This window comes from Rhincodon typus, chromosome 25 (assembly GCF_021869965.1).
Source record: "Rhincodon typus isolate 14 chromosome 25, sRhiTyp1.1, whole genome shotgun sequence".
In the NCBI taxonomy this organism is placed as follows: domain Eukaryota; kingdom Metazoa; phylum Chordata; class Chondrichthyes; order Orectolobiformes; family Rhincodontidae; genus Rhincodon; species Rhincodon typus.
The window spans coordinates 18,154,482-18,178,192 of NC_063356.1; the positions used below are offsets into that span (position 1 = coordinate 18,154,482).

Below are 23,711 nucleotides of genomic sequence, written 5' to 3' on the forward strand. Positions count from 1 at the left end.
TGCTGCTTGGCCTGCTGTGTTCATCCAGCCCTGCACCTTGTTGTCTCGGATTCTCCAGCATCTGCAGTTCCTACTATCAAGGATGAGAGTGAGTTCAGCTGGTAAATCTAGGCATCAAACAAGATGTATTTACTATGAAATACAAGATGTCAGTGAATGGCTACAGATTTTGTGTTGCCTGTGATTAGCTTCCACTATTACATGATTAAAAATCACTGCAAGAGGCAAACAAATTTGATGTTAAAGTGGTGGAGTATCTATCCAAATGACTGGTAAGATAACAGACTTTTTAGAGCAGAGGGAATTAAGAGACTGAAACTTTTCCAACAGTGTTCATCTCTAGTTATTCAAAATGCTCTTTTGATAAAAGACTATATTTCAAGCTTCAGGAAATTGGCAGTTCTTAACAAGCTGAATTTATCCATTAATAGATGGCTTGCATCAGAAATTCACCTTTCAAATCTTGCTCACTGAAAATAAAACAGTGTATTCAAAATATATAAATCCCTGCCCCTTTTCTTGAATGAACTCATATGATACCAAGGTATATACAGGCCAAAATAAGTACAAGTTATAATTACTGTATAGTTATAACCAAATTCAGACCCAATATCTGCTCATTTTATTTCCACGTTGATAACACTGCCCATTTTTATCCTGCAAAATTACTAGTGGTTTGTAATTAAATGATCAACAGCAATGACAATCTCTAGCAGGAGAAAATCTAACAACCGTCCCATGGTATTCATTGACATTACTGCATTTGAATCTAACCTCATCCAAGGGTTACCACTGAACACAAACTGAATTGTAACAGACATGTAATTACTGTGACTACAAGCGCAGGTCAGAGGCTGGGAATTCTGTGGCGAGTAACTTATTTCCTGTCTTCTCAAACCTGTTCCCCCACCAAGTCAGGAGTGTAATGCAATATTGCATGCTGGATGACTTCAGAACCAACGAAACTCTAGAAACTTGACACCATCCAGGACAAAGCATCCCACTTGGATTGACACTCCATCCACCACCTTAAACTTTACTCTTTTCACCATCTGCACAGTTGCAGCAGTATGTACAACCTACAAAATGCACTGCAGGAACTCACAAAGGCCCCTCGGATAGCACCAAGCAAACCTGGAAATCACCTAGAAGGCCGAAAGCAGCAGTTGCATGGGAACAACTACCTTCAAGTTCCCCTTAAAGGGGCTCACCATCCTGACTTGGAACTATTTAGCTGTTCCAAGGGTTTACCTACACAATAGGAACTGCAGTGACTCATCATCACTTTCTCAAGGCAAGGACAATAAACCCTGGCCTAGCCAACAATGCTCACATCCCAAAGAATTTAAAAACTGTCAGAATCTGTGGTTCAGGGGCTAAAACAAGCAATGTTTCAACTTCCAAATTTCATCATGATCCCATTCTCAATATCAGGAGTGGCTTTACTGCAGAAGTCATAATTGATGAGGCTCACTGCAAGACAGCACAGAATCAATTTTCAGCAGAGAAACTAAGGATTGGGTGAGAGAAGACAACATTCGGCAAGACTAGGTGGTGAGGGTGCCAGGGCAAGGATCAGTAAACTTCACACAATTGGACAGGATAAATCATATCAAGAGTGAGATACAGCCGAAGTCAGTGTATAGTCTGGTGATTCTGGAAGCATGGGAATTTGGTGCAAAGGGCAAGAGGTGCATTTTGCTCTCTTTCTGGTTCATAGTTTCAAGGATTTTTTTCTCCCCCCCTACAGGATAAGTTGAAGTCCAGGACAAAACAAGAAGTGACATCACAGAAAAATCACAAGCTCATTGGGTTGTTAACAGCACCTAGTTGTATATATACTTAAAGGGTATTTTCAGATTGAAGGTAAATAGGAGAAATGTTTACACATTATAAAGTAGAAGACCAGTAATAATTACTTTTTAAAAACTAAGAACTAAGTAAACAAAATAGAGATACAGGGCCAGGCGATGTGTTGTACCTGCATGATGAGTGCGCTGCTGGGCAACATTGTGGCTCATAGTGACTACATCTGTAACAAGTGTTTGTTGCTTGAAGAACTCTGACACAGAGTTGGCAAGCTGGAATCTGAGCTTTAAACACGGAGACACATCAGCGGGGGGGAAAAGTTACCTGGACGCTGTTTCTGGAAACAGTCACACGCCTTCGATTCACTCCCTCAAATTCAGGCAGTGGTCATGGATAGGAGGGTGTAACTACGATCAAGGCAGGTAGGCGGACTGAGGAGGTAATGCTAAAGGAGCCTCAGGCCTTCAGCTTGTCTAACAAGTTTGAGATTCTTGCTCCCTGCAATTTGGAGGCTGCAGGGAGGATGACCAAACTGACCACAGCACCACAGTACATGGAGTCATTCAAGAACAGGGAGAAAAGGAGAAATGTAGACATAATCAGGGATAGTATAGTCTGGGGAATGTTTTGTCTGGCCAGGATTGAGAGTCTTAAAGGCTGTGTGGTCTGCTTGGCATCCAGTTCAGGATATCTTATCTGGAACGCAGAGGAACTTGGAGTGGGAGGGGAAAAATCCACTTATTGTGGTTTATATAGGATCGGAAAATGGCTAACGTAACAGCCCTGTTTAAGAAGACAGGAAGGGTTAGCCTGACCTCGATCATTGGTAAATACTTGGAAGTGCATGACAAAATAGGGCTGACTCAGCACAGTATGTCAAGGGGAATTCATGCCTGACAAATCTGTTAGATTTCTTTGAAGATAGAATAAGCAAGTTAGAGAAAGTGGACTGCAGACACTACCTATGTGGATTTCTAGAAGGCCTTTGACAAGGTGCCGCACAGGAGGCTGCTAAATAAAATAACAACCGATGGTGTTAAGGTCAAGGTACTGCATGGATAGAGGTTCTGAAGGAGGGTTATTGGACCCAAAACAGTAACTCTGCTTTCTCTCCACAGATGTTGCCAAACCTGCTGAGTTTTCCTGACAATTTCAGTTTTTGTTTCTGATTTCCAGCATCCATGGGGTTTTTTGGGCATGGATGGAAGATTGGCTAACTGGCAGAAGGCAGAAAGTAGCAGTTAGCTACTAATGGCGTTCCACAGGGTCAGTGTGGAGGCCACAACTATTCACGTCATATATTAACAATCTGGATGGAGGAACTAAGGGCGTTGTTGCTAGGTTTGCAGATGATACAATGATAGGGACAGGTAATAGTGAGGCAGTGGGGAGGTTTTGGAATCCCTTGAATAGGCTAGGGGAGTGGGCAAAGTAGCAGCTTGAATACAATGTGGGAAAGTGTTTGCTTATGCATGTTGGTTAGAAAAATAGGGGTGCTGACTATTGTTAAAATGTGGAAAGGCTTTGGAAATCCGAACCACTGAAGGACTTGAGACTTCTAGTTCAGGATTCTCTTAAGGTTAACATGTAGGTTCAGTTGGTAGTTAGGAAGCCAAATGTTAGCATTAATTTTGTGAAGGCTCAAATACAGGAGCAGAGGTGTAATGTGGAGGCTGTTTAACACTCTGGTCAGACCGTATTTGACATATTGAGAGCACTTTTTGGCTGCATATCTTAGGAATGATGTGAGAGTGTTGGAGGGGATCCAGAGGAGTCTTATCAGAATGATCCCGGGGTGACGGGCTTGTCATAAGAGGAGTCGTTGGAGACTCTGGGTCTGTACTTCATGAAGTTTAGAAGGATGAGCAGGTAATATCATTGAAACTTACAGAACACTGGAGAGGCCTGGATAGAGTGGATGTGGAGAAGATGTTTCTACTAGGAGAGGCAAGGATCCAAGGGCACAGACTCAGAGTAATGGGATGAGGAAGAATTTCTTCAGCCAGAGAGTCGTGATTCATGGAACTCATTGGCACAGAGGGCTATGGAGGACAAGTCATAGATTGTCTTTAAGGCAGAGATAGATAGGTTCTTGATGAGAAAGGGAATCAAAGGTTATGGGGAGAAGGCAGGAAAATGGGATTGAGAAATGTCAGCCATTATTGAATGGCAGAGCAAGTGGCCTAATTCTGCTCTTATATCTTGTGGTCCTATGGTCTAAGTGAGGTCCAAGTTACTCTAGGTGGTGCAACCAATCAATATTTTCTCATCCCAAATACAGTGAATCCAAAGTTTGAAATTTCAGTCAATACTTCTTAAAACTGGACCCAAACAAATTTTTAAGATGCTGCTGTACATTTAGTGACCACTGACATTTAGCTGCAGAGATTTCCCAGTCTCAAGCAAATACCTAATTAAACATGGGCATTCATTGTCATTCACACAATACACAGATCTCTTTACTTAAGAATAGGCCTTGCTTAAAGACCTATGAAATCTCAAGATTGGCCCATGTACATTCTGAAATAAAAGTGGAGATCAAATGGCAGCAGATTGAAGTGACTGACGCTTTCATTTGCTGACCATATCAAGATTATTGCCTTAAGTCTTAGAGATTTGAATAACAAAATACATATCCCCCCCACCCCTGATCTGGGCAGTTATCAGATTTTGCATGAAGTCACATGATCAGGGAGCCATGCTACTGCCTGCTTTTCAAATCAGCTGGAAGCTGCTTGCAGATAAAAATGTTTCACAAGAAAGCCAATTACTGGTTAGATGGTCAAGAAGCTAGATCATGAATTAGCTGCAAGTCATCAAGCAACCAAGGTAATTAAGAGCAATACTTTAGAAGTGTCAGTTCCCAAAGACAGCTCCCCCCAGTTTGTTCCAATTCTAGTTCAACCACAAACCAACCTCCTCAAAATACGACAACAAGAAACCTCACTGTCTGTCAAGAACCCTGGTTTTTAACGGTTACACTTCAACTTTAAAACATGAACTGCATTAAAGATACTAAATCTGCCTTGCGGGAGACCAGAGATCGTAAATCAGAGACTGAGTTATCCAAATTCAGTAATACAAAATATATTACATGTAATATAAACTCTTTTCCTGAACTTGTGTGACACACGCACACACACACACACACATCAGATTGAGAAGATAACATTGGGTATTATCAGGGTGTATTGTGAGAAAAAAAACAAACTTTATTCTTAAACTCATGAAAGTTTGCTGTTGAAAGTATTTAATTGAGATTCACACTGAGGCTAAGAATACACGCACCTATTTCACACAAAGCATGCTGACTGTAGGCAGTAAAGGGAACACATACATTCTGTCTATGATAGTTCCAAAAATGTTATAAAAACAACTTAGCAGTGCCTGGATTCTTATTCTTGCCAGGAATTACATGTCTGTTTGGGACTGCTGATCATCTCATGCCTCAGACAGATAAACTAAATTAGCTGGGAGTGGGGAGGGAAGGTACAGGATTACAGCACAACAGTATCCCTGTCCCAGTTCCCATTAGGCAGGCAGGTAGAGAACAACGAAAATACACTGGCAAACAGTTGCAGGACAGTTGGCATTTGTTGACAGCCAAACGTTAACTTTAATTTACTCGCTTTCTTTTCAGTTTCTGTATATTATGCATTATCTCTCAACTTGCAACACAGCTAAGCAACCCATTTCTAGCTATTTGCCAATGCTATTATTTGTTCAGTCACCAGGAGACAGACTTGTTTGCCCAGTGACTGAACCTGCCACCCAACCATCTCTCTCTTTAGCTAATCGATAAAGATCTGCAGCTCTGTGCGCTGAGCAACAGATGTAAATTCAAGGGCCAGTGCCAGCTCAGAGGTAGCTCTCTTGTCATGTTGAAGACACATTCCAGTGACTGGAGCACAATTCAGACAAAACGCTTTAGTGCAGTAGCAAGGGAGTGCTGCAATATCAAAGGCACTGTCTTCTAGATGACACATTAAATTGAGGCCCTCTTGAGCAATGGAAAAAATCCAATGTGAAGAAAGGAATTCAGGACAATACTTTTAACATGGCATATATGTTATATGGTAATTTATTTAAGTTGCATCTGAAAGAGCTTGCTCTGCTTTAAATGGCTGCTTTTTCCTACAACAGCAACTGCACAACAAATTTTGGGAATAAAGTACTTTGGGTATCCTGAAGAAATGAAAGGCTCAATATACATGCAAGTTCTTTTTTGCTGAACCAGAACTAGTTGACCATGATCAAAAAAAATTAGAACCAGAAAAATAAACAAGCCATGTTCTTACTTAATTTAATCTTAAAAAGATAATGCCTGAATTTTAGCAGCAGTATCCAACTGATATAATTTTTCTAAAAACCCTGCCTTTAATTGGTGAGCATTGAAAGAAAATGAAGAAAGAAGTTATGCTTAGTCTTGAAGCTTTCTGTAGCTGCAAAACAACTTGCTGATATTTTAATATACTCTCACCAGCACCAGGTAGTATACACTATACAAAAAGTCACTGCTGGATGAATACGTGGCCATTGTGACACTATATTATCATTCTTGAAAAAAAAAACATAATATATTTATGCCCTTAGTAACTCTCAAAATGTGTGTTTTCTTTCTCCTGTTTTTTCTGAAGAATTCTTTTGCATACTTAGGTTATGACAATAAAGAGATGAACAGAGCACATTCTAGTAGGTTAAATCATACCTCCAGGTCCATACAGAAACACAAGACCATAAGATATAGGAGCAGAATTAGGTCATTTGGCTCATCGGGCCTACTGTATCTTTCGATCACCGACATATTTCTCAACTCAATTCTCTCGTCTCCTCCCTATAGCTTTTGATCCCCTTATTAATCTAGAATCTCAATTACTTGACCTCCACAGCTTTCTGTGGTAACGAGATCCACAGATTCATCACTTTTTGACTGACAAAATTCTTCATCTCTGTTTTAAAGGGTGGTCCCTCACTCTGAGGGTGTGCCCTCAAGTCCTTGTCTCGCCCAATGGAAACATCTTCTCCATGTCCACTCTGTCAAGGTTTCTCAATATTCTCTAAGTTTCATTCATTCCCCTGCATCCTTCTAAAGTCAATCAAGCACAAACCCAGAGTCCTCAACCACTCCACACATGACGAGCCCTTAATCATAAGCTTCCTCTGGTCTCCCTCCAAGGCCTGTACATTTTTCCTTAAATACGGGGCCCAAAATGCTCAATATTCCAAATCTGCTTAGTACATTTCTTCTTCCCTAGGATTAATTTCTGCTGTGCCTCCCAAATTACCCCCAGAATCTCCTGCCATTGCTGCTTCACCATCTCCCTGCTAGGCACTCCTTCCAATCAACTCTGGCCAGTTCCCCCCTCATAGCTTCGTAGCTACCTTTACTCGAGATAATATCATTACATCTGATTGAAGCTTCTCTCTCTCAAACTGCAGGATGAATGCTAGCATGTTATTGTACTGCCCCATAGGGGTTCCTTCACATTAAGCTTCCTAATCAAGTCTGCCTCATTACACATCAAATCCAAATTGCCTGTTCCCTAGGGGGCTGCACCACAAGCTGCTCCAAAAAAAACTCAGATATTCTATGAGTTCTTTTTCTTGACATTCGCTACCAACCTGATTTTTGCAGTCCACGTGCATTCTGAAGTCTGCTACAATTATTGTAGTAGAAAAGGAATGTAAAAAAGGCACTATCCCCTGATTTATTTTCTGCCCCACATTCGGACTACAGCTAGGAGGCCTGCTTTTAACTCCCATCAGGATCTTTTTCCCTTTGTGGTTCCTTGACCGTACCCAGACAGATTCTAGGCAGAATGGCCCTATATTGCTTCTTGCTATCAACTTAATTCATTTCTTACTAAAGAGGCATTTCTGCTCATCTGACTGTCCTTTCAATAGGAAATGTATCCTTGGATATTTAGTTCCCAGCCTTGATCGTCTTGCAGCAAAATCTCTGCGATACCCACAACATTGTAGCTGTTAATTACAATCTATGTTGCAAACGCATTTACCTGGTTTGACATATCACACCTAATTAAGTGCAACATAATCAATCCTGCATTGACCACCCTCTTCTCATAGTCGTTCCTTTATCTGCTGTGTCTGAAGTTAGATTCCTGACCCTTTCCATGCTTTGTCCTAATGCTGGTTATGAAAGTTTTCAGGACCAGTCCTGAGCCCTCTCCCACCCTGCCTTTAATGTTCTCCATAATTTTCTACAGAGTCGTAGAAGCCCTACCTTTAAAGCCCTATCTATATCCCTCATTACAGCATGATTCCAGTAGAACTCATCCCATCAGAACAGCTCCCTCCTTCCCTAATACTGATACCAATGTCCCACAAATTCGAACTTGTTTCTCCCACAATCTTTAAACATAAACTGAATGTTCAATGCAGCCATATAGTTAAAAGCTAATTTTAACAACTCTTCATCCAAGTGCTGTTAGTGTTAATTGATCCAGCCTCCAGAGCCTTTTGGAGAGACCGAGATGCAGTTTCACTAGCCTTTGGGTGAAGCAATAAATACAGGAACTAAGCATTAAAAGTAAACACCTTCAAAACCAAGAGAAGGCACATCACATTATGAACAATGCACCCAGAAATTGGTAATAATTGCATTTTACTAGCATTACCTACATCACAAGGATAATTTAAAAAATGAGTTATTGCAATACAGAATCACAACAAATACGCCTTAAATTAAGTAAATCACATGATAATGACATATTGCATTGTAGAAAACCAGCTGAAAGATAATAATGTATTCATGGTCTAATTAATAATCTGTTTATGGTTGTCTGCAAAGACAAGTTCTGCAAAGTTTTACTAAAGTTTAAATTATGACGACAGACTGCACAAACTAATGTTGCAATCCCAGTTCTTAAGAAAATATTTAAAATGACCAAGGAAGGGTGATGAGGTAGAACTGTCAAAGTAGAGGGGGCAACATGACTTCCACTAGTTGGAGTATCAAGGAGTAGGGGTGTAGGGCTGGTTCTCATTTTTAGGCTTTCCAGAATTAAGTTATGTAACACTTTCAAATACAAAGGCTGGTAGGATTTTGGAAAAACGCGACTGTTGATGCTGGTTCAATTCTTAAGCTTTTCGTCAACCCAAACTACTAAGGGACATGCGTGAATGTGGAGATATGGAGTTAGATTTCAGATCAACCATGGTCATAGTGAAAGGTGGAATAGACTCAAAAGGGGTATATGACTTACTCTTATTCCAGCGCAACAAAAAGACCAGCACATCCTTTTTAATTAGATATATCTCCTCAAATCTGCGAAACATTTTATGATGCAACTTATCAAAAGATACATTTCTTACAAATAAATCAAGAACACTAATAGCTAGCTGCTGAATACAGAACCATAGAAACGTAGAGGCATTTGAACTCAGCATAATTGTGCAAGATCTTTGCCAAAGTAATGAAAAAAAACTGCCCTATTCTCTCATTTCCTTGATGCATCTTCCTGTGCATCAAGTATTTAACCAATGTTGCATTAAAAGACGCAAAGTCTTCACCTCAACCATTCTAGTGCAAAGCATTTGAAGGCTGTCCATTCAAATTACAAACCTTAACTGGTGATGGAAACCATTTTTTATATGTCTTTGAATTTCTATCTAAACTATCAGACTATTAAATCTTTATAACCAAGAGAAGATTAACAAAAAAAGAGGGGGAGGTGAATACAAAGATGAAATAAACAAAGTAACCTGTAATTTAAAGTAAAAATGCTCATATTCATATCTGTTGCAACAGTCTCCAGCTAATTACCTAAGCTTCTTTGTTCCTCATACTTATTGGCTAGCACAAAGAGTCTTGGAAATTATTGTTGGATGAATACAGACTTTGTTCATTCAAGAACTCTGGAATACAATTAACCATTAATAGAAGAATCACCTGACAGCTCATGCCAAGAATATCTCATATGTTACTTTTTCTTCAGCTTTGCGATGAAGTATCACTGTGTACACTTAAGCCAATCAGAAGTGACAGAAAGCTGAAGGTGACTGTGCTGAAACACTGCTTATGATAACTGCTAAACATCATACTTAAAAGTATTTTTAATCGTATATATTTTGAAAAAGGACCTCCACAGGACGGACTTAAGGAAATTCCCTTCCTAGTGGTTTAGAGTACTGTAATGTGGAGATTTATAAAAGGACCCATTGTAAAACATGAAGACTTCACATTTAATACTGGTAAAAAAATATTGAGAGAAAATATAAATAAAATCTGCAGGGAGGTATTTATCGATGCACTGTGACAAAATAAATCAATGTGATTGCACCAGGCTTTCTAAAGAGTGCAAATTTGTGTCAATCTCATGTTCAGGAAGTGTCATGCAAGCGATATCAATTCTGAAACAAAAACAGAGTTGGGAACATATCAGGTCAGGTTAGTGTCTCTGGAGGCAACAGAGGAATTAACATTTTGGGTGTGGAATATTTTATTTAAAAAATCATATTTTTCTACTGAGCTTTTTTTTCCTCAACTTTGTCTAATTGCTGAGAGACTCAAAAAGTACACACTCCTGAGACAATCACTTAATTCATTTTGGTGGTGCATTGATCCCTGGTTGAACTGTCTTTAACTAAATAGACTTGTTAATGTCTATGACATTCTGTTCATTAGAAAACAAACAAAGATCTCACATGATGAATTGTTGGTAGCTTAAGTTTTTTTTAGAAAACATGTCTGCTGCATGTAAGCACTGTTGATTTGTTTTGAGTGGAGATTAGCCCCATTGCATCTGAAACTCGAGATTCTACTTTACCTTTTTAAGTTTCCCACTCTTAGTTCCTACGAAAACCACAGAGTGATCATTGTAGACATAGGACGCCACAGATGTCATTCGGTCTCTATCCTCCGTGAAAACTGCTATGCCTTCCACAAGCACAGAGCCCCCAAGGGGTTGGTTTATATCCAATCCACAAAAGTCATCGTCAATTGGAACTGGCTGTAAGGAAGAAAGCAAAGTCTCAGATTGCAACAATTCATTTAAGAGTCATCCACGACATAAAATATTATAATTTTCTGTGAAACATTTACAGAAAGTATCCTGAGAAGTCAGTGGAATGATGCAGTACCCTGATGTTACAATATGCAAGTGAGGTGACATACCTTTACATTTCAGACACAAGTACTCCATCTCAGCAACTACGAAACCTCAGCAATGTCAACTGGGGGTGCAACAAGCCAGTATCTCAAATGAGGGAATAATATGATCTCAGAATTTATTGTCAAACTTCACACCCAGATTAACAAGTGAATTCTGATAACCGAGACTAAAAATACATTGTGAAAAGAACATACGAATCAGGAGCAGGCACAGGCCATTCAGCCCCACATGCCTGCTCTAACATCCTGGCTGATCTGAACGTAATGTCAAATCCACATTCCCACTTTGCATCAATAAAAGCAACTACAGAGCTGAATGGTCAGAAAAACTCTATTGGTGCCTTAAATGTTCTTTGAAAACCTACTGTCCTCACCTAGACTAGCATGTGAGTCCAATCCCATACCAACATTACCTTGTCATATGGTCTAGAATGTCACAGTTGCATCAGAGAAACAATAGATGGTCAATACATATCAACTTTTCTAGCAAAGCCCATGGCCCAATACACGAAACTCATCTCATGAGTATCATTGCTCTGTAACATCTTAAACCTACTTTCGTCTCTGCTGGAGCTAAGATTTGTCAATCTGAAACAAAATTACTTCCAACTAAATAAATGCTACTCCTACAGGATAAATACGAAGAAGTGGATTTCTTAATCCAACATTGTCACAGTTAGGATTTGTAGCACTGTTCAGTGTAGCTAAATTGAAAGCATAAAATTGAAGTATTATGACATGGACTCAAAAATGGCTGACTTAAAAAGACACTGCTTTCATTTTGTGTGATAAACCTGGTGAGGTTTTAAAAACTGACAGTTATTACTAGTGTAACAGAAAGTAAAGATATACACAAATAAAACCTTTTTGATTCTCCTCCCTCCCAGTAAATATTGGTCCATCAGTCCTTTTGGTAGACTAGTGGCCCACCATTGCTAGCCTACTTTGTAAGCAGTCACAGAGAGGTGATGGAAGCTGTTCAATTTTGTATGCCCTGAACCTCCATTTAAAACAAATACCGTACCATGAGACGTCACAGCGTGACACAACATGGACATATTTATGTCCAATTATTCCACTCTAGTGATAGTGACACAATATAAAGCAGACAAATAACACTGTCTCAAAAGATAGCAACAGCATTAAGAATGCTTACACACCAATATTCACTCATATTGGCTGAATTAAATGAACAATATCTCCTCCTCCAATATATGGCCCACATCCAGTCCTGAAGAAGGGTAATACCCGAAATGTTAACTTCTCCTTTCCTCCAGATGCTGCCTGGCTTTCTGTGTTCTTCTAGCCTCTATGTTAGATGCCAGCATCTCCAGGTTTTTCGTCTCTAATCAGGTTCAAACCACCACAAAGGATGCCCACTTTGAAAAAGTTCTCTGCATCCCTCTGATGTGTACTCAGTGAGGCCCTTACTCACTGCTGTGACCTCTTCAGCCCTTCAGCTCTACAGCCTGGAGGATTCAACATGGAGTTCTCGAATTTCAAATAACCTTCCCACTATCCCCTCCCCTCCTCCACCACTCCCCCCGTCCCCATCTCCTCCCTTCCATTCCACCTTCTGACCCTCCCTTCCAGCTACTAAATGGATCCATCCCTCCCATCGAGCAACCAGGTCGTACCTACTATCGGTGTCCATCTATCACCACATTTCCGCCTCCAACCCTCTCTCCCCAATCATATCGGCAGCTTCCCTAACCCCCACATCCAGTATTGAAGAAGGGTAATACCCGAAACGTTGACTGCTCCTTTCCTCCAGATGCTGCCTGGCTTGCTATGTTCTTCCAGCCTTCTGTTTGTCTACCATAGAACTTATTAAACTTATTTGCTCTTTCCGCTTATTTTCATTCCCCTGTCTTTTCCAACATGCCCATTCAATTTTGGCTTTGAAAAAGTAAATAGAAAACTTTTTTAAAGTTATTATGGATTCTGCTGAAGTCAAGCTTGTCCCATCCAATATTTGCAAATGGGGGATTCCATGTCCTCATTAGACTTTACTGAAGCTTAATGCTTAAGTTTAAAATACTAAACTTGTTTCATTTTTCAGCATGCTTCAGTTATCAATCCACCAAACACTGGACGCACACTTCCACTCAAGCCCTTCACATTTTCATTCTTAATATCATGTTAGTGGGCCTCTTTCATGATCTTGGTTTTCCATCTAAAGGCAACTAACATAAAATTTGTGTGTGTTACAGTTACAAAGTTACAATTCCAGTTTAATATTAATTGCATTGCATATTTCTAAAAAAAAATCTAGATGAAAAGCATCTGAAGTACGTCTGGATTAGAAATATACTTCATCAAATCTAGGCTGATGTTCCAGTGTGTTACTGAGGGAAAGTTACATTGTTGGAGGTACCATCTTTTGGATGAGACTTTAAACTATTCCCCAGTTATCCTCTCAGGTGGAAATAGATGCGCTCATGGCATAATTCAAAAGAAAATCTTGGGCATTTCTCTGGGATGTCTTGGCTATTGCCTATCCCTCATCCCTCAATAAATATCGCATCAACAGATTACCTGGTTATCAAGACATCATTATTGTGGGATCTAGCTGTGCATTCTTCCTACATAACAATGGTGACTGTGTTTCAATAGTTTTCTTGGCTGAGTACCTTGGGACTTTTATTCTACATATTTCACAACTTCATAAAAGTAAGATTAATTTTTGGATAAGCAAAGCAAAATGTTTAAAACAGTAACAGAAATCATTCAAGGAGGAATACTGGGGGGACTTACCGCATGGGTGCAGCGGACATCCTTTCCTAGTAACCAGTTCAGTTCCAGATTCCCCTCACCACGGTAACATGACTGTAGTCTGTCCTTTATCTGTTGATTAATATACTTCACAACAAACACACAGAGTGCTGACTCATCTGGTGGGTGCTTATATTGCTTTTGACCTTTCGAGAATATGGTGAACAAAACGTCATCATCCGTAGAAATATTTAAAGATTTCGCCAAAACACTTCCTGGCTTTGACAAATATGCAGCTTGCAAAAGGCGATATTCAATTCCATTCTTTATGCAGCCCATAGGGAGTGAAACATACGAATGGAATTTGGCATCTTCTTTGCATAAACGCACAATTCTCGAAGTATAGAACTGGTCATTTGTGGATCCAGTAACTCCTTCAGTTTCTGGTTGTACTGTTAAAAAATACACAAAATTTCCATTGCTAAAACCATAAATGTAAAATATGTCAAAGTGAGACACCAGAGCCAGGGTGTCTGATGGGATTTTAATCAAGGAAGCAACAAAATCACTATGTAACACATAATCAAACATAGCAGAAGATTCAGGATCCTGTGGCAATTTCCTGCTTGAAATAGTTGGAAAATAGTCTTGCTTGCCATCCACTGCAGTTCCAATAAAGAGCTTGCTGTCTGATCCCTCAGATGTGACAATTACACCATACATTGTCCCCGTTTCATTAACGCTCGATAAGTAGTGTTCCTTCTTATGAGAAGGTTCTACCAATATAAAGAGATCATCCAGTCGCAGGAGTTTGCAAACACCCTGAAAGAGACTCCCACAGGCCAGCAACCTATTTTCAGAGTAATCAATAAGAAGCAATTTGTTTACATTGTTAGTCATTGTCAAGGGTTCATTACAAGGCTGAACAATCAGTGGAGGATAGCAAGATTTGTTATCCTCTTCTGGACCGGTTTCATGCTTCAATAACAGCGTTAAGTTGCTCGACAGTTTGTAAATCCAATTGACAGCTCCAACATAAACATTCCCTGTTATACTATGAACAGCCAAGTGGTTGAGTGTCCAGTCCCGATTCTGGATGGGAAAGCTGACATATTCCTTGCTGCTCCATGAGGGCCGTGAAAGGACAATGAGGAGGATAGCGAAAGGAGCCACACAGTTTGACATTTTGGGACACACTTTTCTCAGCTTTATTGCAGGAAGTGCTTAATTCCAAGTTGTGATGTTTACATGACTCTGAAAGGCAAATCAAATGGTTAGTACATGCAAGCATGTTATGAAATATCAAATGTATTAAATTTAAATACTGTTTACATGTATGAAAAGACTGTGCTTGACGTCTCTTTTGAGGGAACACCAATGCTGTAAGTGGGTCATGGACAGTCACCCATCACCCAGTTGATGTTCCTGAGCCAAGATCAATCATCTTTGTACGGACATGGAATTTTACATCTGGCTTAGACCCCACCTCAAACCTGCAAAACTGAACTGCACTGAAAAATCACATACTGCATTGCTAATTTCCACAACTCTACTCCCTACAGTCAGCGACAACCCCAATGTACTAAAAGTGATCAGTTGGGATCGGTTTCTCCAAGTCACTGGAACAAAAGTATCTCAGGACCAGGATTTAGAACAATTTGATGGTAAGCCTCCCTAGTTGAATTTCCTGCACTACTTTAATACTGATTAATCTTTCTAACTCTAGTCTTGACATAATATTGTAATATACCATTATACAATGATAAGATCATTTATCTGGTACTACATTAGTAACTTGCTTAAAATAAATATCTGGCCACTTCAATAAAATGGTGGAGACATGAATGCCTTGTGAATCTACGTTCAAGAATTTTGGAAAAAATATTAAGAAGAGACCATCTGTTAAGTCTGGCTCAATCAGACCCAAATAATTATATTCATCATCTAATCTCTTGGTCGAGACAAAACAGGAAAAGAACTAAATAGATTCTCACCCCAGTGGCAATCAAACAAATTCCAGGACACCTTAACTAACTGTATTTACATAGTTCCTTTAATGTAATCAAAAATCACAGGCTCATTTTTGGGATTATTTGAACAACTGACCAAAAGCTTAGCAAAAGAAGCATGTTCTCAAGAATCTTCTCAAAAGAGAAGGGCAGCAAAGCAGGGAGGTTTAAGCAGAGAATTCCAGATTTTCAAGGGCTGAGCAGTAAAGGTTTACTTAACAATAATGGAGTGAAGAAAATCACAGATACAGAAGAGATCAGTGACTATTATCACCAGTCTCTACTGTTGCCCATCAACACAAGGAACAAACACATCCTTAGTGCATGCATTGTACAATGTGACTTTGTTGTCAAAGAAAAAAAAATTGTGTTTTTAGGTATATATTTAGTTAACTTTGTTACATCAGAAAACCTTGTCTGTTTGTATTAGAGTCTGGTATCAATGCAAATGGACTTTTCTCAATTCATGAACTATATTTATTAGCATATATTTATGTTGAAAACAGTACACTGACCAAATGCATTGTTTTGTTTGTTCAGTATTGAAAGACTTCTGCCAGACATATTATCAAATTCCTAAATTATATCTAAATATGCTAAAAACCATTTATTTACATCCAACTGCTATGCATGTTCAACATCTATAAACTCTCAAATTTCGTCAAATCTTTGATCCAGGTCTTTAAATAAAGATGGCAAAAAGTAATGGCCTCAAAATAGATCCTGTTGGATTCAAATTGGTAACATACTGCTCCAGAAAACATGCTGTGATTCATTAATATTGTCTCTCTTTTAAGATAAACACAGAACACATCTCCAATCATTCCCACCTTGCAATTTATTCAAAGTTAAACTAATAAGCCCTTAGTTTCCTAGATTTGGCATTACCCTTTTGCACTACAGATGCAACACTGAGCTTGCTCCAGTTGATGCCAACAATTTAAGATCTGAATCAGTTGCTTAAGTAATTGACTAATAGCTTCCATTACATAGCCCCCATTTCTATTAACACCATGCACCAGCACGTCAAAATTTACAGCCTAATCTGCTTTGGAAGCCCTGTTTTTAGTGAGCACTCAGTCTTAGCACCAACCCTATGCTGTCACATTGATAATCAAAAAAACCCTCCATCATATCTTAGTCCAAACAATTCCTTAATAGTTATGGCAGTACTTAATGACCTCCTCACTTATAACATACCTGAAAAAAAATCTGATCACTACCTCAGCTATTCTGCTCTCTATTGTGCTTTTGGTAAATCCAACCAAATGTGTTTTTGCTTTAGCTTGGTCTGATGCCTATTCCTAATCTTGCTAAAATATTTGGGCTGTAGGATATTAACATGCAATGTCTAAGTGAATTCAAACAGTGTGTAATATTCTGATGTGGAAACAGAAACAATTGCAAATGCCAAAATACTTATTATTAGAATTGCAAGGCTGGTGCATATGAGTTTGATATTAAATTCGAAGTTTCACACAACGAGCAAGACAAAATCAGATATTCATAGCAGAAGAAACATTTCTGGCACATGTGTACCAGTCTCAATTCTGTCGCTGCCACATTAATTTTCATTAGGAAGGTGTTCTGAAGTGATGGTGTGCTGCCACTCTCTAGCCAACTCACAGTGAAAGGAGCTTCCATCTGTTACACTAGCCAGCTGGTCTTGCAAACTCAGTATGTGCTCAGCTCCATTCACTGGTGCTTGGATTGAGACTCTGATGTTAAACGGTACCAACAAGCAGAGTGCGTGAAGACTGTAAAACGAGCTAATTATCATACCAGCTGGAAATATCCTTCAATGGTGGCTGCGTAGGAGGAGTAAAAAAAAAAAGAGGCATTTTCAATATCCCCCTATTGAAAATTGAATTGATGGAGACAGGATTTTGAGTTTAGTGGAATGTATAATCACCAAAAGGCTTCCAGCAGCCTAAAGTTTTTTTACCTGAAAAAAAACATTTTCAGAAGCTCTGTAAGCAGTTACACAAGAGCTTCAACAAATCAAAATGTTTCACCTCAGTCCTGGCACGGAATTTTAATCTAATAGCCACAGAGCAATGTCAAATAAAAGGCTAAATGTTGTCTTCCTCATTTGCAAATACAGTCAACCGCTCCTTACAAACTATCCTGTTAATCCTCAAGAGTTGCTTTTATTCAAGTCAATTTTAAATAGATCTGATCTGTCAACTGGTCAGACAAAACTGTCCTTCAGGCAATCTCTGGGCTTGAACATGCAAACAGCATTGACAGCCAGTGCAGTGCTGTATTGCTGAAGGTGTCATCTTTGGAATAGATGGTATGCATCCCTCCAGCCTTTTGTCCTCAAACCCAGATGCGTTAAAAATCAATGCATGGTCAATTGCTGGACTAAGAACTGAAAAGCCATGGGCAGAATTTGATTCCTCAAGGCAAGACCAGGAGGTAGGAATGCCTGAAAGTTGTTATCAGAGAATGGTATACCTGGTTGCCAACACATTCCCAGCTTCGGGCCATTTTCCAACCTTTCGAACCGTGACATACCTCCCTGCAAGAAGTTGTTGACTTTGGTTACTCAGCAGCAGCCTATCACAGTGGGGCTTCACCATCCTTCACCACTAGCTGGCCAGGCTTACAGAAACACTCGTGTGTGCCAATGTAATATGGGCTGAGGACCCAGAAAATCAGTGGATATTAGGGACCCAGGACACGAGTTCAAATCTCTACACGGAGACTTATGGACTTGCGTTTAATTAATCCATTTATTTGTGAAATGGAGACAGGATAGGAAATAACCTGCATGCTGTCAGATTGTACTAAACAACACAACCAGTTCTCAAGCATCCTTCAGCCATGGGAACCTTCCATTCGTACTTAATTTGGCTGAGATGTGACATGGAATTTTACATCTCGCTTAGACATGCAATCTTGCTGCAGAGGGACTGAGATTTTGCACCTTGTTTAAGCCTACTGCAGTGGGGAACGTCAAATGTCTTTTGCCCGACTAAAGATAAAACTGTAATCTGTGTTTGTGGTTTGCAGCAATTGACTTACCTCATTAATGACTGCGGCTTAGGTATTTTGAATGTCAATAGAGAGACCAGTTAGGACATACAGCACTTGTTCACCCTCACCTTTATAATAAGTGTAACTGGTACATTGTACTGCTAAACATATCAACACTATTACAGAGACATGTAGAGGATAAGCAATAATGCATTCTAATTCGACTGAGTAGCTTAGTTCTGTGTTATATATTTTATGATTATGGAGCCTTTTTTGTTTGAGAGATTTGCAACACAAATAGGCATCTGGCAAATATATATTGAAACTATACACTTGGATCAGAAACAGTGTGAAAAAATAACACGTTCTATTCGTTCAGATTATGTAAAATTCCTGATCCAAGTATAAAATATGCTTAGACCTCAAACTAATTGCAAGGAATTTCAAAGTTCATTTTCAAATTTCACAGCTCCTGCACCATGGCGGCTAATCAACCAGGCTCTGTTTTACAAATGCCAGGAAGAGCTCAATAAAATGTTAAAAAGTCACTTTTGTAATTGGTCGCTTTGTTGTTATTCTCTTTATAATAAATACAACCATTACAATGTCTCTTTTCTATTTTTCTAATTGAGATTATTTTCTTACTTTGATTGAATCTCACGTTCTTTGTTTGGATAAAACCTATATCTCTAGTCCAAAATGGCCCAATATCAAAATCCTCAGGAGGTGGAACGCAAACCATTCAAAGTTAATTTCCAGTTGGCTGCAAACAAACTTCAAACACTGATTTCCCCATTAATTGAGGCTCACATATTGAAAGATTGACCAGGTCTTCTCTCAAACAGGATGAGGTCAAGCTTTCAATGTCATCTTTAAGAAGTAGGTTTATAGCATCAATCAGCAAATTATCGTGTCCATGGCAAAAATGTACCATTATGACAAGATTCTGAACATTACGCCAAATACAACCATTTTGTTCTTAATTTTTGTTCAGAGATTTCAATTTAAAGTGTGTTGCTGTGATTTATGTTTTTCAAAAGAATGCATAAATAAAACACCTGACTGAAAAGAATGATGAAAAGATTTGCAGTTCACTATTGCACTTTTTTTCACAAAACTAGACATGGATTATTTTCATATTTGACTGTAGTGAAGCCTGTTCAGTATGGTTTGAAAGTAGTTCTACATATGTATTTTTGAGTGATTGAAATACTCACAGGAAACAATGCTTTTAGACTTCAGGAGGTCACGTGAAGGATTTTTATTTTTCCCCCATATTGTGAAGTAAACCAATGATTGATTTTCTCTGCTGTCCTAAAGATAAGAGGAAATAATTTCACATAGTGAAATGCATGATGGAAAGAAAACAATATCAATTCACATAAATATTTAACACTCTGGTTACAGATGTCAGCCAGGATTAAGTGTTGCAGTCTGTTCTACAAATTTACATTTTCTTGTTCACCAGTTCAATCTGGTTATTGGCGCTGTAATCCTGGATGGACATATCCAGGACAAATCAGGGTTACTGGAATAGTGTTTAAATCTTAAATTGCTAAGCTGATTCAGTTTATTTTGCCCAACTATCATTGAAGACTCAAGACCTTCCCTCTGTGCAATCATTATAATAATCATTGGCACCCCAACTATCTATGCTCCCAGTTCCACAATTCCCTCCCTAAACCTCTACCTGTAAGACTTCTTTAAAATTTGACTATTGATCAAGTTTCTGCCAATCTCTACTTATGGTCAAATGTCAAATTCTGATCAAAAGAGTACTGTGAAACATTCTATTACATTTAAGACATTGCATTAATGCAAGTTATTGCTTTGAATATGCCTACAGATAGATTCTTGTTACATTGCTCAGTAAGCTGATGTTATAGACCAGACCAAAACTCCTCAAAATATATTAAGTAGATAGCCTAGACCCTAACTTTTTCTTATTTTTAAAGGCAAGCGTAAGGCAGTGAGTTCTGGATGCAGTTCCATTGGTCAAACTGCTAGGCCTGAAGCAAAACACACTTTATTCTTACACTATCGCTAAAATACAAACAAAAGAAGAAGAATTGGAATAACTTAACTCTACTAGAAAACTGAAAAGAATAATATATTATTTAACTACTAAACAGCAACTGTTCCAATATAGTAACATCCCATCAACACGCCCTTGGTAGAGGAAAGTTCAGTAAAATAGATTGTCTCACGTGCAATTCTCCAGTCCAGGAGGAATTTTCTACAAGATAGTTTTTGGAGCAGCTTGTGGTAAAGCCTGCTGGAGAACAGGCAATTCGGGATTTAGATATATGTAATGAGGCAGATTTGATTAGGGATTTTAAGGTAAAGGAACCCTAGGGCAGAGACCGTAATATGATAGAAGTCATTCTGCAGTTTGAGAAGGAGGCGGGTGCATCAGAATTACAATTGAGTAAAGGTAACTGCAAAGATATGGAGAAGGAACTGGATGGAGCTGATTGAAAGAGGAACCTAGCAGGGAAAATAGTGGCACAGCAATGGGAGGAGATTTTGGGGGCAATTTTGGAGGCACGACAGAAATTCATCCCAGGAAAAATGAAACATAATAAGTGGAGGATGAGGCAACTATGGCTGACAAAAGGAAGTCAGTGACAAGGGTGCGTTGGTGGTAATCTTTCAGGAATCACTGGAGTCAGGCAAGGTCCCAGAGGATTGGGAAATGTCTAACATAACACCCCTGTTTAGGAAGGGAGGCAGAAGACAGGAAACTATAGGCCAGTCAGCAAAGACCTCAGTCATTGGTAAGATTTTAGAGTCAATTAAGAATGAGATTGCAGAGTACTTGGAAGCTCATGGTATAACTGGGTTGAGTTAGCACGGCTTTGCCAAGGGGAGGTCACGCCTGACAAACCTGATAGAATTCTTTGAGGTAACAAGCAAATTAACAAAGAACAGCCAGTAGTTGTGATCTATTTGGATTTCCAGAAGGCTGTTGACAAGGTGCCATATAGGAAGCTGCTAAATAAGATAACAGCCGATGGTGTTAGGGACAAGGTACTGGCATGGATAGGGATTGGCTGATGGGCAGAAGACAGAGTGGGCATTAAAGGTTTCATTTCAGGATGGAGCCAGTGAATAGTAGAGTTCCACAGGGGTCAGTGTTGGGACCGCAACTATTCATTTGATACAATAACAATCTGGCAAAGAAACTAAGGGCATTGTTGTCTGCAAACCTAGCAAAGATAAGCAAAGGGACAGGTAGTGTTGAGGAAGGGAGGAGCTGCAGAAGGACTTGGACGGGTGAGGAGAATGGGCAAAGAAGTGGCAGATGCAATATATTATGAGAAAGTGAGAGATTATGCACTTTGGTAGAATAGAGGCACAGACTGTTTTATAAATGGGAAAAGACTGTGGAAATCTGAAGCACAAAAGGATTTGGGAGTCCTCGTTCAGGTTCTCTCAAGGTTAATATTGTAGGTTCTGTTGGCAGTTAGGAACGCAAATGCAATGTTAGCATTTGTTTCGAGGGCTTGAATACAAGAGCAGAGATTTAGTGCTCACACTGTAGAAGGCTCTGGTCAGAGCACATTTGGAACACTGAATAGTTTTGGGCCCTGTATCGAAGGATGGATGTGCTAACATTAGTGGGAGTTTAGAGGAGGTTTACAAGAATGATCCTAGGGATGAAAGGCTTGTCATATGAGGAGTCGTTGAGCACCCCAGGTCTATACTCAATGGAGTTCAGAAGGATGAGTGGGGATTTAATTGAAACTGACAGAATGCTGAGGGGTGTGGGTAGAGCAGACGTGGTGAAGATGTTTCCACTAGTAGGAGAGACTAGGACCCAAGGATACAGCCTCAGACTGAAGGGATGTCCCTTTAGAAGTGAGATGAGGGGGAGTTTCTTTAGCTTAAAATGTGGTGAATCTGTGGAATTTGTGCTACAGAAGGCTGTGGAGGCCACATCATAGATTGTCTTCAAGACAGAGATAGATAGGTGCTTGATTAGTATGGGGATCAAGGGGTACAGAGAGAAGGTAGGTGAATGGGGTTGAGAAATATATCAGCCCCAATATATGATCGAATGGCAGAGCAGACTTGATGAGCTGAACGGTCTCATTCTGCTCCTATATCTTACAGTCTTATCAGAGCATAGAACAGTACAGAACAGAAACAGGTTCTTCTGCCCACATCTGTGCCGATGCCATTCTTACGTCTTTTTCTAGGAAGTATGCATCAAACCATTTGACTTTTATACAATACTATGTCAGATGGAAGAGCTATTTTCAGATGGGACCTCCAGTTTCAAAATTAGACAATTAGATACAATCATGATAGCAATTTATACACAACAGCCGAATTAGTGATGGACATCTTAAAAAAAAAGTGTCTTAACTTTAAAATGAATTAGCCATGCCCCACTTTACACATGCTCAGGCAGTTTGAGGTGCAAGGTCAAAAGAAAAGGTCTTTCCTGACTCTGGATGCAAAGTCAGAAACTATATTTGAGCTTGGGAAAACTGTATATGGTGACTAAAATGTAGAAATACATCAAGTTTTGTCAATTTCTTAACTGTCACCCACATTCCAAATCATAGTTTTGGCTGGTCAAATTGTATTTACTAATGATATCAGTTCTAAATGCCTTCTTCTCATAGACAAACTGTACTCAGAATGGAAGAGTAGAACACGCAGGGGTGTGTAGGTATAATCTTATTTACAAATCTGGCAGCTTGAGTATGCCTTCAGTTTCTGCCTCACTTTTCTGAAGCTTATCTGGCCATTTAATAATCATGTTTCCTTCTACTTGGGAGAGCGAAATGCACTAGTACATGGAGTTGTTATAAATGCCTTTATAAGAAAGCTGATAAGCACCTGAAGCAGTGAGGAATGGAAGGATATGCTGATAAGGTTAGATGAAAATAGGTGGGAGGAATCTCATGGAGCAAAAACACTGGTATACACCCTCTGGCCAGAACGATCTGTTTGTGTGCTGTAATTTCTCTATATTTCTAAGTAATTACCACCACATCAGTGGGGAAAAACTTGAATGTCTACCTGCCAAGGCTGGGAAAGTGAAAAATAAT

At 39.3% G+C, this 23,711-nt stretch overlaps 1 protein-coding gene across 2 annotated transcripts in view; it reads right to left on the reverse strand.

Moving 5' to 3' along the window:
- Nucleotides 1–23,711, reverse strand: part of LOC109934064 (plexin-A2) — a 434,576-nt gene that overhangs the window by 358,961 nt on the left and 51,904 nt on the right. For both annotated transcript variants that reach the window (XM_048612014.1, XM_048612015.1), the window contains 3 exons: nucleotides 19,866–19,962; nucleotides 13,700–14,911; nucleotides 10,599–10,781 (listed from right to left, as the gene is read on the reverse strand). In XM_048612014.1, coding sequence (XP_048467971.1) covers nucleotides 10,599–10,781; nucleotides 13,700–14,842 — 1,326 coding nt within the window. In that variant the 5' untranslated portion in view covers nucleotides 14,843–14,911; nucleotides 19,866–19,962. The remainder of the gene's footprint in view (nucleotides 1–10,598; nucleotides 10,782–13,699; nucleotides 14,912–19,865; nucleotides 19,963–23,711) is intronic.